The 16,425-nt window shown below is 43.1% G+C and overlaps 2 protein-coding genes across 4 annotated transcripts in view; one reads left to right on the forward strand and one right to left on the reverse strand.

Annotated features, from left to right (window-relative positions):
* Positions 1 to 289: 289 nt before the first annotated feature.
* ccdc166 (coiled-coil domain containing 166) lies at positions 290 to 4,437 on the reverse strand. 3 transcript variants are annotated; one of them, XM_064940106.1, is made up of 10 exons: positions 4,115 to 4,436; positions 3,406 to 3,524; positions 3,222 to 3,275; positions 2,476 to 2,530; positions 1,989 to 2,133; positions 1,834 to 1,913; positions 1,439 to 1,560; positions 1,322 to 1,376; positions 1,128 to 1,214; positions 290 to 1,043 (listed from the first exon to the last, which is right to left on the reverse strand). In XM_064940106.1, the coding sequence occupies exons 2-10, from the start codon at positions 3,513 to 3,515 to the stop codon at positions 846 to 848; spliced, it is 906 nt and encodes a 301-aa protein (XP_064796178.1). In that variant the 5' UTR covers positions 3,516 to 3,524; positions 4,115 to 4,436; the 3' UTR covers positions 290 to 845. The 3 variants fall into 3 exon arrangements, with proteins under 3 accessions (XP_064796178.1, XP_064796177.1, XP_064796179.1); XM_064940105.1 differs by having other exon boundaries at positions 3,938 to 4,434; XM_064940107.1 differs by having other exon boundaries at positions 960 to 1,043; positions 1,128 to 1,376; positions 3,938 to 4,437.
* The window catches only part of si:dkey-183c6.8 (protein O-GlcNAcase), a 60,190-nt gene continuing 48,178 nt past the window's right edge, over positions 4,414 to 16,425 (forward strand). The window contains exon 1 of the mRNA XM_064940104.1: positions 4,414 to 4,700. Within this exon, the coding sequence (XP_064796176.1) occupies positions 4,661 to 4,700 (40 nt within the window). The 5' untranslated portion in view covers positions 4,414 to 4,660. The remainder of the gene's footprint in view (positions 4,701 to 16,425) is intronic.

Raw genomic sequence — 16,425 nt, forward strand, 5'->3', positions numbered from 1 at the left:
CTGCACATGCTCTGAGGACGCGGCTAGGAATGCCGTCTGGGCCGGCAGCCGTGCGAATGTTAACACATTTCAAATGTTTTACTCACGTTGGCTGCGGTGAAGGAGAGCCCACAGGTTTTGGTAGCGGGCCGTGTCGGTGGCACCTTATTGTCCTCAAAGCGAGCAAAGAAGCTGCTTAGTTAGTCTGGTTCTTTCATGTGGATGCATTTTCTTGGCAAAGGAGAAATATTTACCAACAGAGATGTAAACAAATGTGCACAATATTTTAGAGAAATAAGCTTTTGTGCTTATGGAAATTTCCAGGATCTTTTATTTCAGCTCATGAAACATGGAACCAACAATTTACATGTTGCCTTCATACACACATCTATATACATTACCAGTCAAACGTTTGGACACACCTACTCATTCAAAGGTTTTTCTTAATTTTTTACTATTTTCTACATTGCAGAATAATAGTGAAGACATCAAAACTATGAAATAACACATGTGGAATCATGTAGTAACCAAAAATGTGTTAAACAAATCAAAATATATTCAAAGTAGCCACACTTTGCCTTGATGACAGCTTTGCACTCTTGGCATTCTCTCAGCCAGCATCATGAGGTATTCACCTGTAATGCATTTCAATTAACACGTGTCTTCAAAAGCAATAAGGAAAGAAATTCCACAAATTAACATTTAATAAGGCACACCTGTTAATTGAAATGCATTCCAGGTGACTACCTATTGATGCTGGTTGCCGAGTGTGCAAAGCTGTCATCAAGGCAAAGGGTGGCTACTTTGAAGAATCTCATGTTTTGATTGAACACTTTTGGTTACTACATGATTCCATGTATTATCTCTCAGGTATCTGCTGTGCGGTGGTGTCTTGTGTCTTCTCTCCCTCTGTCCACCCCCAGTGGCCGAGTGTGGGACCCTGGTGGGGTCGGCCCCGGGGTGGCTCGGAGGCGCCTCAGCTCCCTGACGTACTCCCTCTCCAGTAGGAGCTGCTGCCTCTGGGCCTGAAGCTGGTCCTGAAGTCCCCTCAGGGAGTGGGCTCTCTGAATCAATCAACCAACCAACCAATGAATCAAACCAATCCATCAATGAATCAATACATCCATCCATCCATCTTTTGGCTATACCTGGATCAGCTGCTGCAGCTCTTCCCTCAGATGCTGGTTTTCCAGGGACACCGCTCTAGTGTGGGACAGTAGGCAGCGAGATGCCTCCTAGAGGGAGGAGAGGGGGTTGGTATGGAGGTGTGTGTTTGTGTACACATGTTCTTGTGGATGTGCATACGCATGCGTGCATGTCTATGCATGTGTGTGTTACTCACCCTATTAGCGGCGAGGGCCAGGGCCTGTATTTTTTGTTTGGCCTGTGCTTCGTACCTATAAAAATAATAAATTTACAAAGGAATTTACAGTCATGCACACACACTTTTCCCATTTACCTCTCTTTCTCACTGAGGAAGCCAGCCTTCAGGGCCTGCAGGGATTCAGAGTGACGACAGTGCATACTGGTCACCTCCCTCTCTAGCTCTGCTATACGCCCCAGCTGCTGCTGCTGCAAGCTCTGTTACACACACACAATATTAAAGCACACACATGAATAGCCATGTCTATACAGTATACACACACACACTCACATATGCATACAGCCATGCAAAGGGTACTAATATAAAATAGGATTATAATAAAATGTGTAATATTAGTAGATCATATATTCTGTACACTAAGTGGTGGTGTGTCAGGAGAGGAAAGGAGAAGTAAGAGGAGATGAGAAGGCAGAGGAGAGAATGAGAAGACGGGTGGGGGGTAGGAGGAAATAGGTGAGGAAGTGTCATACTTTAAATTCTCGGAGCTCAGCAATCTCAATATTTAACAGCGCCAGTTCATTCTCCTTCTCCAGAATCTCCTTCTTCAGCTCTGTTAGGATAGGTTAGATTAGAGTTAGCTTCCTGCTCTCTCCTCATTGGCCCCTGGCACTTCCTGCTGACTCACCATTGGCCTGTTCCTGGTATTTGTCCAGATTCTCCTCCCTCTGTCTCTTCAGGTTCTCCTGCGCCTGGTGGTTTTGGTCGCTAAGGGTGACGATGGCACTCTGACGCTTCTGGGTCCGCTTGGACATGTACGACATGTACTCTTGCTGAGAAGGCGAGAGATGGGGTCAGGAGGAGAGGGATAAGGAATTATATGCATTGTCACTTTACCCCTACCTACATGTACCCCTGCACATTGACTCGGTACCGGTACCTCCTGTATATAGCCTCGTTATTGTCATTTTATTGTGTTACTTTTTATTTTATTTATTTTTTAAACTATTTCTTGAACTGCATTGTTGGTTAAGGGCTTGTAAAGTAAGAATTTCACAGTAAGGTCTACACCTGTGGTATTCGGCACGTGACAAATCAAATTTGATTTGATAGGGAGGGAGATGGGAAAGAGAGAGATGGGGAGAAAGAGAGTGTCAGCCTTTACTGTCACTCACGCTCTCCATGCGAGTCTGGTTGGCCTCATTCTGTAGGAACTCATTCTCACGCCGTCTGGTACAGCAGCCGCAGTTAAGGGAAGTGAGGAAAGTATTCTTGAGAAGCTATCGCTATCACATGAACAGGGGTGGGTCAATTCTAATTGACGGCAGTTAATTCAGGAGGTAAAATTAAATTCCATTATTAAAGAAGGGCATTTTTACAATTATTTTCAATGATAACTGAAATGTAGAAGCTATTTATTTCAAAAGTTTTTAATTCAGACTACTTCCTGATTTAATTGCTTTCAATTCGAATTGTCCCAAATACTGGAACAGAGGGTAACTATTTTAAAGGGCCCTTCACTTAAACAAAAATGGATGTAGATTAATTAATAGTTTACAATTTAGCGGACTTGTGTATCTGTGACAACTAAATCCTGGCTGTCTACCTGCAGTGTGCAAAGTGAAAGCTTTGGGAATCGTCCTGGACTGGGACGCCATCTGCCAGACCTTCTGAACAGGTGGTCTTGTGCAGACAACTTCAAGGAATAGTGTTCATTATGTGGCTTCATCAGTGCCTGCTCTAGTGAGGCAGAAACAGACTGCTTGAACTGCATTTGTCTTTATGGCCAAATGCCACATGTTCTGGTTATCATTTGCCCAGTGGGCCTGTATAAATTGAATTGGCAGATGTGTTAGAAATGCCTGGGCCGATTTCTGGTTCCACTCTGTCACTGTTGTGAAGTCTGGGATTTAAAGGATACAACTTTTCCACTTTCCTCTTGAGGTTGTTCAAGGTATCGGTTAGCTTGTCGTACCTGTAGGTTACAGGAAGTGAAGTACAGAGTCACATGATGACAGGCAAGCAGACAGACAGGTAGGCATAGAGAGAGAGAGACAGGCAGATAGGCTAGCAGACAGACAGACAGACAGACAGACATGTCTCACTCTCTCTGTAGCAGAGCCTCACTGTCAGATCCAGGGTGTTCTGAGTCCTCTACTCCTTGTCCAGCTTTATCCTGCTTAAGGGCAGACTCTCCTTTCTTCTTAGGGGGCATTCTAGTTGCCTACACACACACACACACACACACACACGTCATCTATAGGGATCATTCTTTGCAGAAACAGTGACATTTGATTGAATGCATTATCATGTTCCATATCGCTGCTTTACCGCTCACCAGTAGCCTATGTAACGTTAGCCAAGCATGAGCCCACCATATCGCCGCCCATGCTTGTTAAAAAACCCGTTACAAGAGAGCACTGGGGCACCGAAAGAGCTGCAAGTTAGTTAGCTAGCTAACCGCATCAGTAATGATCACTGATCAGACTACACTCAACGCTGGCTATGCTGTTCGCATTTGTTGGCTCAGCTCTCTATCAACTTTCCATTGGGTGTAAATATAGCTTTGAATACATCTCTAGTTATAAAGTGTAATTTGATAGCTACAAAAATAGCAAACATCTAGTTATGTCTCACCTTCACGTTAGGTTAAAACGCTCCCCTGTTGCCAAGACAACTACATAGACAACACATTTCTACAGGGAAGTCACGTTCCCTAAAAATGAAAATAATCAAGGTCGTAAAGACCACATTTATATAAAACCACGGATCAGTCCGAGCCTGGAGTTACAATGTTACATATGTTCCACTGACCGCATTTGCCCCGCTGCCGAACTTGACCCATCATTACCACGGTTCGGTGATCTGATTTCACATTGCATTACCGTAAAGATCTGCTCAAAAGGGCAACGGACAGACAATCGCTCTACTATCATGTCTCCAGCGGGCGGTTTTGCCTTGCCTGACAGCCGTTTACTTTGGCAATAAACGTCAAAATTTGTATTACATACAGCTCGTTTATATAAATAAAACATATCTCCTATAAATAACAAATAGCTCGGCATTTTGAAGATTACACGTTTCATATCGACACAGACGAGGAAATAGTATCCTCCATTCCTCACACATTGCATTTGCGTGCAGGAGGTGAGTGCGCCTGTGCGGGGGTTGAACTAGCTGAGCAGGGAGAGCCAGCCGTGGCGGCACAGATGGAAAGGATGGAAATGGAGAACTACTCCGGCGCCTGACCTGAGACGGTACTAGGAAACGTTCGGTAGGCTAGGCTACTGCTCCGGTCGGTTGGATTGCAGGAGAGAGGCGAGGCGCACGGTGAAAGCAGGGGCGACACAGACAGAAAATATGGACGGGAGAAGCGAGTTCCTTTGCGGGGTTGTGGAAGGTAAGGACAACGGTCGTCTGGTTATCTGATCTTTTAATGTTCACGGAGAAGTTCATATGAAATTACCATGTATAAAAAAATATATTTTCAGTGTTTGTGGTAGCTATTGTAGCCCTATGATCAATCAGACATAACCTCACATTCATCTTTATTCTCGTCCTCTTCATTTTCTCATCATTGGTGTCCCAGTTAGTTTGCCATCTATCAAGCCATCTATCAAGCCTGCTAGTCCAGTGGTTTACAACTCGAGTATCACCAAAAGCACACATTTTTGTTGTAGCCTTTGACAAAAAAAAAACACACCTGAGGTGCGTTCAGTTCACTTCAACGTTTGCTATCTTACAGAGCGGTTTGTACTGACAGACACGTTTATCCAAAACGTTCTTGAACAGACTTTGAGGGACGTTTGCTCCCGTTTGGTGAGTGTGTCTTAAAGCAATGAGTGACGTATTTAAAGGGCAGTGGCCATGCTGACATCCTACCTCAACCCACAAACCAACCCTTCCCAATTTTCAATTGATCATTCAGTACAGCACCTTTTCCATTCAATTGAATGTTCCATAACCTAAAAACTTACTGAACGCAGCCCTGATTCAATTATTTTTGGGCCTAATGATTATTTGACAAGTTGAATCGGGTGTGCTTGTCCCTGGTTAAAAAGGTGTACTGTTGGGGGTACTTGAGGACTGGAATTGGGAACCACTGAGCTAGTCAGTCAGTCTCTCTCTTTTGTTCTAAGGTGAGAGATAACAAGACAATCTGAAAGGAGCATGGAGAAAAACATTGATAGAAAAGATAATGATGTGACTGCACACAGCTGGATCCAGAATACCCCCTCCTCACTACTGACCAGTAGCTGTGCATGGGTAAAATCACTGTGGAACCACAGAGATTTATAACCACAGAGAGTTACTGCAAGTCGCAAAGAAAAACAGGAGCTGCTTCCACTATTCCAGCACCATTTAAATTTCAACATCAATATAATTAATAATAATAATTAATATAACCTCTGCTTTTAAAAAATGTTTTATTTCACCTTTATTTAACCAGGTAGGCTAATTGAGAACAAGTTCTCATTTACAACTGCGACCTTGCCAAGATTAAGCAAAATAGTGCGACACAAACAACAACACAGAGTTACACATGGAATAAACAAACATACAGTCAATAACGCAATAGAAAAAGTCTATATACAGTGGGTGCAAATGAGGTAAGATAACGGAGGTAAAGGCAATAAATAGGCCATAGTGGCGAAATAATTACAATGTAGCAATTAAACACGAGTGAAAGATGTGCAGAGGATAAATGTACAAGTAGAGATACTGGGGTGCAAAGGAGCAAAAAATAAAATAACTAAATAACAGTATGGGGATGAGGTATTTGGATGGGCTATTTACTGCTCTGACAGCTGGTGCTTACAGTTAGTGAGGGAGATATGAGTCTCCAGCTTCAGTGATTTACATTTTTTTTTTTTTGTTGTCTGTAGCAGTTTGGGTCTAGAGTGTCTCCCCCTTTTGAAGAGGGGGATCACCGTGGCAGATTTCCAATCTTTGGGGATCTCAGACGATACGAACGTGAGGTTGAACAGGCTAGTAATAGGGGTTGCAACAATTTTGAAGGATGTTTTTAGTAAGAGAGGTTCTCTAGCCCGGCTGATTTGTAGAGGTCCAGATTTTGCAGCTCTTTCAGAACATCAGCTTTCTGGATTTGAGTGGAGGAGAAATGGGGGAGGCTTGAGCAACTTTCTGTGGGGGGTACAGGGCTGTTGATCGGTGTAGGGGTAGCCAGGTGGAAAGCATGGCCAGCCGTAGAAAAATACTTATTGAAATTCTCAATTATTGTGGATTTATCGGTGGTGACAGTGTTTCCTAGCCTCAGTGCAGTGGGCAGCTGGGAGGAGGTGCTCTTATTCCCCATGGACTTTACAATGTCCCAGAACTTTTTGGAGTTTGTGCTGCAGGAGGCAAATTTCTGTTTGAAAAAGCTATCCTTTGCTTTCCTCACTGCCTGTGTATATTGGTTCCTAACTTCCCTGAAAAGTTGCATATCGTGGGAGCTATTCGATGCTAATGCAGTACGCCACAGGATGTGTTTGTGCTGGGCAAGAGCAGTTACGTCTGGAGTGAACCAAGGGCAATATCTGTTGCTGGTTCTATTTTTTTTTAATGGGGCAAGCTTATTTAACTTCTTATGGCTGGGGGGCAGTATTGAGTAGCTTGGATGAATAAGGTGCCCAGAGTAAACTGCCTGCTACTCAGGCCCAGAAGATAAGATATGCATATTATTAGTAGATTTGGATAGAAAACACTCTGAAGTTTCTAAAACTTTTTGAACGATGTCTGTGAGTATAACATAACTCTGAAAAAAATCCAACCAGGAAGTGGGAAATCTGAGGTTTGTAGTTTTTCAACTCTTTGCCTATCCAAGATGCAGTGTAAATTTGGACCGCTTGCACTTCCTAAGGCTTCCACTAGATGTCAACGGTCTTTAGAACCTTGTTTGACGCTTCTATTGTGAAGGGGGAGAGAATGAGTGCTGTTTCAACCAGAGGTCTGGCAGTGCCATGAGCTCAGTCTCGTGTACGACTGTGAGAGTTCGCTGCTTTATCGAACAAAACATGCATGTATTGTGTAACATGAAGTCCTATGAGTGTCATCTGATGAAGATCATCAAAGGTTAGTGATTAATTTATCTCTATTTCTGCTTTTTGTGACCCCTCTCTTTGGCTGGAAAAATGGCTGTTTTTCTGTGACTAGGTGCTGACCTATCATAATCGTTTGGTGTGCTTTCGTCGTTAAGCCTTTTTTAAATCGGACACTGTGGTGGGATTAACAAGTTTATCTTTAAAATAGTGTAACATACTTGTATGTTTGAGGAATTTTAATTATGAGATTTCTGTTGTTTGAATTTGGTAACCTGCATTTTCACTGGCTGTTGTCATATCGATCCCGTTAACGGGATTTCAGACATAAGAAGTTTTAAGATGATGAGGAAAGCACTTCACATGTGGTGTCCAGGGCAGAGGGTGGTCTATTGCAAGATGCAACAGTGAGAGACTTGTTTCTGGAAAGGTGGATTTTTAAAAGTAGAAGCTCAAATTGTTTGGGAACAGACCTGGATGGTAAAGACAGAACTCTGCATGCTATCTCTGCAGTAGATTTCAACTCCGCCCCCCTTGGCAGTTCTATCTTGTAGGAAAATGTTATAGTTAAGGATGGAAATTTAAAAAAAATTGTTGGCCTTCCTAAGCCAGGATTCAGACACGGCTAGGACATCCGTGTTGGCAGAGTGTGCTAAAGCAGTAAATAAAACAAACTTAGGGAAGAGGCTTCTAATGTTAACATGCATGAAACCAAGGCTTTTATGGTTACAGAAGTCAACAAATGAGAGCGCCTGGGGAATGGGAGTGGAGCTAGTCACTGCAGGTCCTGGATTAACCTCTACATCACCAGAGGAGGAGTAGGATAAGGGTACAGCTAAAGGCTATAAGAACCCGTCTTCTTGTATGTTCGGAGCAGAGAGTAAAATGAGAAGGTTTCTGGGCGTGTAAGAATAGATTCAAGGCATAATGTACAGACAAAGGTATGGTAGGATGTGAATACAGCAGAGGTAAACCGAGGCATTGAGTGACGATGAGAGAGGTATTGTCTCTAGAGACACCATTTGAACCAGGTGAGGTCACCGCATGTGTGGGAGGTGGAACAAAAGGGTTAGCTAAGGCATATTGAGCAGGGCAGGAGGCTCTACAGTGAAATAAGACAATAATCACTAACCAAAACAGCAATGTACAAGGCATATTGACATTAGGGAGAGGCATGCGTAGCCAAGTTATCATAGGGTCCAGTGAGTAGCTAGGTGACCTGGAGGCACGGTGATTCGGACAGCTAGCAGAAGGGCCTTAGAGGGATGTTGCGATGGAAGAAGTCTGTTGTAGCCCCCTCGTGCGGTTACGTCGGTAGACCAGTTGTGATGGATCAGCAGGGCTCTGTGTAGTAAAAGGGCCCAGGCCAATTGGCAAAATAGGTATAGTAGCCCAAGAAATTGGCCGATGGACCTCTTCAGCTAACAGTTCGATATGCTCTAGACAGCTAGTGGGCCACAGTTAGCAGATGGGCATTAAGGGGATGTTGAGATGGAGGAGGCTATTGAAAAAAAACCTTGGGTGGATTACGTCGGTAGTCCAGTCGTGATGAATTGTCGGGGCTCCATTTCAGCAATGAAAGGGGTCCAGGCCAATTGGCAAAATAGGTATTGTGACCCAAGGAGTGGCTGATGGACCTCTTCAGCTCGCCGGGAGATGGGCCTAGCATAGGCTGGCTCCAGGTTAATTTTCGCTTGCTTCGGAACAGAGACGTTAGCCAGGAGTAGCCAATCGGATAGCAGCTAGCTAGCTGCAATGATCCAGGTGGAAAGGTTCAGAGCTTGCGGTAGGAATCCGGAGATATGGAGAAGAAGTCCTATGGGTTGAATCGCACTGTGCAGACTGGCAGGAGTTGTCAGGGCTAAAGGTTAGCTGATGACCGCTAGCAGTGGCTAGCTGACTACTGGCTTGTAGCCAAGCTTCTTTTGGGGGTTCCGGTTCTAAAGTAAATAGTAGATCCATACCACATTGGGTTAGGCGGCTTTCAGGAGAGTATGTTGAGGTTAAGAAAAATGTGAAGAAAAAAATATAAAAAGATATATACATGGTACACGACAAAGACTCCTGACTGCTACGCCATCTTGGATTTTGATTAGTCTAATACAGTGATAGCTAAAATATACCAAAAACAATTTAGTCCAATCAATGTAAGCTAAATATGATGTGGCTGTCCATTGTTCTGATTTCTGTGTGTGTGCAAGTAGAAAAACATGTTGACTCACCCTACTTGTAGGGCAACACCAATGCCATCCTCCGCTCTTTCATTTTGACCAAACGATCTATCACTCTGTCATACAGTACAAGCTTACATTTTGTTGTCCTAGGCTACCTGGCTAAAATGCTTGCTAAGCCAACTTCCATTCATGGGCAACATTAGCTAGTTAACATTGGCCTTCTACATATAGCTACATATTGTACGTCCATCCTCTCAGGCCAGCATCACAACAATGTATGAATTAATGGTTGGATCAGAATCTCTGTTATAATCATTGGCCAGTACGGATAAGTTCAAATCCCTATATCCGTCCATGATTTATTTAGGATAGGGCTAATTTTAGCTAGCTAGCTAGCCACCGGAAGACAACAACACAATGAGATGCAACAATTCAAGTTTTTCTGTCAATGAAGTATGCTCTCAATGGAATTTGATAGGAGTGATGCCAAATCCAAACTGGCTTCCCTTGACAATTTTTTTTGGTGCACCAGGACTATTCACAGTTGAACTCGACGCTGATTGGCAAAAAAAATAAAAATAAGTTGTCAACGGAGTCCAGATGCTTGCTAGCTTCCCTTCAATACAACCGGTGGTAACATACTCGTTTGGACCAGACAGCTTCAGATAGATGGCCCACACGTAAAGAGACAGAGGGGCGCTATTTCGCTCGCTTGGATGCTTTCCCCTGTGAGATACATTCAGCCTCTTGCGAATTTAATGATAATTCTGAAACACAGCGATGAAAGATACGTTTTTTTTTCTTTCTAAATCTTCTTGGTAATTTTTTGGGGGAAGCCTGGCTTCCCTTGGTTTTCATGCATACACGCTACTGACCCACTTTCCTTCTTACACACAAGCATGCACTCAGTCAAAGTTAAAGGTGCTGCATGGTCAATCTGTCATCTGCATTGTCCTTGCAGCATTTACTGTGACATGGCCTCTGCAGAAGTCAGGGCATTTTTACTTCTTGCGCTGCGCAGAGCAGTGCATAGCTGTTGTGAAGAAACTTGTCAAGGAGGTGATTTTGTGTTTATACAGGACTTCCCGCCCTCACCTACCATCAACCAATCATGTTAATGCTGAGCTATACGGCTCCCTCAGCATTGTTACAATATTTTAGAGGTGCATAGCAATGCGTTACTGAGCTCAATTTGGCCTCTGCATGCCTCCGGAGGCTCCGCAATTGCGTCACACCATCCATATGGCGCCTCCGACCACAATTTTGGATCAAGCATAAATTGGCTCTTTTAATCAATCACACTACCCAACGAGCACATGTGGTTCTTTTGAAGTTATGGAAACCTGCCTCACTCTGCTTGCTCCGCCCGCATGCTTCTTGTGAGTTTTTCATTTTAACAAGACAGAGGATAGAGAGAGTTTTGTTGACGCTGAGAACGGAACGTATATGTCAGTCTTAACTTTCCATGAACGTTCTTTCTTCATGTTATTAGAATGTAATTTAGAGCTTATTGATGTAATGTGTACAATTAGTTTTTTTTTATTCACAGAATATTAAACAGAACCATACATTCTGAGAACATCGATCAAGTCACATTTTTTTTTAGAATGTTCCCAGAATCTAATAAAAATGTGACATTAAATAAGAACCACATGGGAACTTGTGGAAGTACTGAAATTCCCACAGAAGAATGTTGTTTCTTAAAACCTCTTAAGGATAGGCGGGACGCAAATGTCTCAACTGGCCAATTGCCAGGGGAAATATGCAGAGAGCCAGATTCAAATAAAATGCTATAAAATTCAAACTTTCATTAAATCACACATGTAAGATACTCAATTCAAGCTACACTCGTTGTGAATCCAGCCAACATGTCCAATTTTAAAAATGCTTTTCGGCGAAAGCATAGGAAGCTATTATCTGATAGCCTGCACCAGCAGTGAACAAAGGAGCTAGCATATTACAACCCTGCAGGCGCTACACAAAACGCTGAAATAAAATATAAAACATGCATTACCTTTGACGAGCTTCTTTTGTTGGCACTCCAATATGTCCCATAAACATCACAATTGGTCATTTTGTTTGATTTAATTCCATCCATATATATCCAAAATGTCCATTTATAAAGCGCGTTTGATCTAGAAAAAAACAGCTTACAAAAACGCAACGTCACTACAAAATATTTCAAAAGTTGCCTATAAACTTTGCCAAAAAATGTCAAACTACTTTTGTAATACAACATTAGGTATTTTTAAACGTTAATAATCGATCAAATTGAAGATGGGGCAATCTGTATTCAATACAGGAAAGAAAACAAACCAGCTCTGCTTTTCACGTCTTGCGCAACTCACAAAAGTGTCCCCAGTTCCCGAGTTGGCCTACTTCTTCATTGCACAAAGGAACAACCTCAACTAAATTTCAAAGACTGGCGACATCCAGTGGAAGCGGTAGGAACTGAAAATAGGTTCCTATGAAATATCCCATGGCAAAGACAATACAGGGAACCGAGAGGGGGAAAAAAATAAAAAATTCTGAACAGTTAGTCCTCGGGCTTTTGCCTGCTACATAAGTTATGTTATACTCACAGACATAATTCAAACCGTTTTAGAAACTTCAGAGTGTTTTCTATCCAAATCTATGAATAATATGCATATGTTATATTCTTGGCATGAGTAGCAGGAAGTTGAAATTGGGCACGCTATTTATCCAAAAGTGAAAATGCTGCCCCCTAGCTTCAAGAGGTTTTAATGTTCTCTGAACAATTTGAGAACATGACCTTAATCAGAACCATGACGAACCAGTAGGAACCTTTTTATCATGAAGTACTGAAAATCCCAGAGAAGAATGTTGTTTCTTAACATTCTCTGAACTATTTGAGAACATTCCCATGTCAATCCAGTTGGAGAACATTCTTAGAACATTACCAAGATATAAATGAAATGTATCCATGTTTGAACTTTTAGGAAACTTTCTGTTAAAGTTATGAGATTAAGTTATTTGTTAAAGGGCAACATTAGGCATGAAAAACTGTCAATCTCCGCCTCTTTCTCAATTTTGAAACAAATGTGTGTGCCTTTGGTGGTTTATGTGACAACGATAATTTACTCCCACTTGCCAGAAAAAGCAACTGTATTAGTTGACACTGGATGTTCTCAGAATGTTATGTGCTAGCTGGCTATGGACAATGGTGATGCTCCCATTTCTATATTTTTATTTACTTATTTTTTATTTCACCTTTATTTAACCAGGTATGCAAGTTGAGAACAAGTTCTCATTTACAATTGCGACCTGGCCAAGATAAAGCAAAGCAGTTCGACACATACAACGACACAGAGTTACACATGGAGTAAAACAAACATACAGTCAATAATACAGTATAAACAAGTCTATATACAATGTGAGCAAATGAGGTGAGATAAGGGAGGTAAAGGCAAAAAAAGGCCATGGTGGCAAAGTAAATACAATATAGCAAGTAAAACACTGGAATGGTAGATTTGCAATGGAAGAATGTGCAAAGTAGAAATAAAAATAATGGGGTGCAATGGAGCAAAATAAATAATTTAATTAAATACAGTAGGGAAAGAGGTAGTTGTTTGGGCTAAATTATAGGTGGGCTATGTACAGGTGCAGTAATCTGTGAGTTGCTCTGACAGTTGGTGCTTAAAGCTAGTGAGGGAGATAAGTATTTCCAGTTTCAGAGATTTTTGTAGTTCGTAGCAGGGTCTTGTAGATGACATGGAGCCAGTGGGTTTGGCGACGAGTATGAAGCAAGGGCCAGCCAACGAGAGCGTACAGGTCGCAATGGTGGGTAGTATATGGGGCTTTGGTGACAAAACGGATTGCACTGTGATAGACTCCATCCAATTTGTTGAGTAGGGTATTGGAGGCTATTTTGTAAATGACATCGCCAAAGTCGAGGATTGGTAGGATGGTCAGTTTTACAAGGGTATGTTTGGCAGCATGAGTGAAGGATGCTTTGTTGCGAAATAGGAAGCCAATTCTAGATTTAACTTTGGATTGGAGATGTTTGATATGGGTCTGGAAGGAGAGTTTACAGTCTAACCAGACACCTAAGTATTTGTAGTTGTCCACGTATTCTAAGTCAGAGCCGTCCAGAGTAGTGATGTTGGACAGGTGGTTAGGTGCAGGTAGCGATCGGTTGAAGAGCATGCATTTAGTTTTACTTGTATTTAAGAGCAATTGGAGGCCATGGAAGGAGAGTTGTATGGCATTGAAGCTTGCCTGGAGGGTTGTTAACACAGTGTCCAAAGAAGGGCCAGAAGTATACAGAATGGTGTCGTCTGCGTAGAGGTGGATCAGAGACTCACCAGCAGCAAGAGCGACCTCATTGATGTATACAGAGAAGAGAGTCGGTCCAAGAATTGAACCCTGTGGCACCCCCATAGAGACTGCCAGAGGTCCGGACAGCAGACCCTCCGATTTGACACACTGAACTCTATCAGAGAAGTAGTTGGTGAACCAGGCGAGGCAATCATTTGAGAAACCAAGGCTGTTGAGTCTGCCGATGAGGATGTGGTGATTGACAGAGTTGAAAGCCTTGGCCAGATCAATGAATACGGCTGCACAGTAATGTTTCTTATCAATGGTGTTTAAGATATCATTTAGGACCTTGAGCGTGGCTGAGGTGCGCCCATGACCAGCTCTGAAACCAGATTGAATAGCAGAGAAGGTATGGTGAGATTCGAAATGGTCGGTAATCTGTTTGTTGACATGGCTTTCGAAGACCTTAGAAAGGCATGGTAGGATAGATATAGGTCTGTAGCAGTTTGGGTCAAGAGTGTCCCCCCCTTTGAAGAGGGGGATGACCGCAGCTGCTTTCCAATCTTTGGGAATCTAAGACGACACGAGAGGTTGAACAGGCTAGTAAAAGGGGTGGCAACAATTTCGGCAGATAATTTTAGAAAGAAAGGGTCCAGATTGTCTAGCCCGGCTGATTTGTAGGGGTCCAGATTTTGCAGCTCTTTCAGAACATCAGCTGAACGGATTTGGGAGAAGGGGAAATGGGGAAGGCTTGGGCGAGTTGCTGTGTGGGGGGGGGGGGGGGGTGCAGTGCTGTTGACCGGGGTAGGAGTAGCCAGGTGGAAAGCATGGCCAGCCGTAGAAAAATGCTTATTGAAATTCTCAATAATGGTGGATTTATCAGTGGTGACAGTGTTTCCTATCTTGAGTGCAGTGGGCAGCTGGGAGGAGGTGTTCTTATTCTCCATGGACTTTACAGTGTCCCAGAACATTTTTGAGTTAGTGTTGCAGGAAGCAAATTTCTGCTTGAAAAAGCTAGCCTTAGCTTTTCTAACTGCCTGTGTATAATGGTTTCTAGCTTCCCTGAACAGCTGCATATCACGGGGGCTGTTCGATGCTAATGCAGAACGCCATAGGATGTTTTTGTGTTGGCTAAGGGCAGTCAGGTCTGGGGAGAACCAAAGGCTACATTTCTTGAATGGGGCATGTTTATTTAAGATGGTTAGGAAGGCATTTAAAAAAAATATCCAGGCATCCTCTACTGACGGGATGAGATCAATATCCTTCCAGGATACCCCGGCCAGGTCGATTAGAAAGGCCTGCTCGCTGAAGTGTTTCAGGGAGCGTTTTACAGTGATGAGTGGGGGTCGTTTGACCGCTGACCCATTACGGATGCAGGCAATGAGGCAGTGATCGCTGAGATCTTGGTTGAAGACAGCAGGGGCGTATTTAGAGGGCAAGTTGGTTAGGATGATATATATGAGGGTGCCCGTGTTTAAGGCTTTGGGGAGGTACCTGGTAGGTTCATTGATAAGTTGTGTGAGATTGAGGGCATCAAGTTTAGATTGTAGGGTGGCTGGGGTGTTAATTAAGCATGTTCCAGTTTAGGTCGCCTAGCAGCACGAGCTCTGAAGATACATGGGGGGCAATCAGTTCACATATGGTGTCCAGAGCACAGCTGGGGCAAAGGGTAGTCTATAGCAGGCGGCAATGGTGAGAGACTTGTTTTTAGAGAGGTGGATTTTTAAAAGTAGAAGTTCAAATTTTTTGGGTACAGACCTGGATAGTAGGACAGAACTCTGCAAGCTATCTTTGCAGTAGATTGCAAAACCGCCCCCTTTGGCAGTTCTATCTTGCCTGAAAATGTTGTAGTTTGGGATTAAAATGTCAGAATCTTTGGTGGTCCTCCTAAACCAGGATTCAGACAAAGCTAGAACATCCGGGTTGGCAGGGTGTGCTAAAGCAGTGAATAGAACAAACTTAGGGAGGAGGATTCTAATGTTAACATGCATGAAACCAAGGCTATTACGGTTACAGAAGTCGTCAAAAGAGAGCGCCTGGGGAATAGGAGTGGAGCTAGGCACTGCAGGGTCTGGATTCACCTCTACATCGCCAGAGGAACAGAGGAGGAGTAAAATAAGGGTATGGCTAAAAGCAATAAGAATTTGTCTAGAACGTCTGGAACAGACAGTAAAAGGAGGTTTCTGGGGGCGATGAAATAGCATCAAGATATAATGTATAGACAAAGGTATGGTAGGATGTGAATACAGTGGAGGTAAACCTTGGTATTGAGTGATGAAGAGAAAGATATTGTCTCTAGAAACATCATTGAAACCAGGAGATGTCATTGCATGTGTGGGTGGTGGAACTAATAGGTTGGATAAGGTATAGTGAGCATGACTAGAGGCTCTACAGTGAAATAAGCCAATAAACACTAACCAGAACAGCAATGGACAAGACTTATTGACATTAAGGAGAGGCATGCTAAGTCGAGTGATCTAAAGGGTCCAGTGAGTAGAGAGGTTGGTTGGGGGTCACGGCGATTTAGACAGCTAGCCAGGCCATCGGTAGCAAGCTAGCATAGGATGGAGGTCTGTTATTAGCCACCTCTTGCTTTCCGTCAGTAGATTAGTGGGGTTCCGTGTGGTAGAGG

This window comes from Oncorhynchus masou, chromosome 27 (genome assembly GCF_036934945.1).
Source record: "Oncorhynchus masou masou isolate Uvic2021 chromosome 27, UVic_Omas_1.1, whole genome shotgun sequence".
NCBI classification, from domain to species: domain Eukaryota; kingdom Metazoa; phylum Chordata; class Actinopteri; order Salmoniformes; family Salmonidae; genus Oncorhynchus; species Oncorhynchus masou.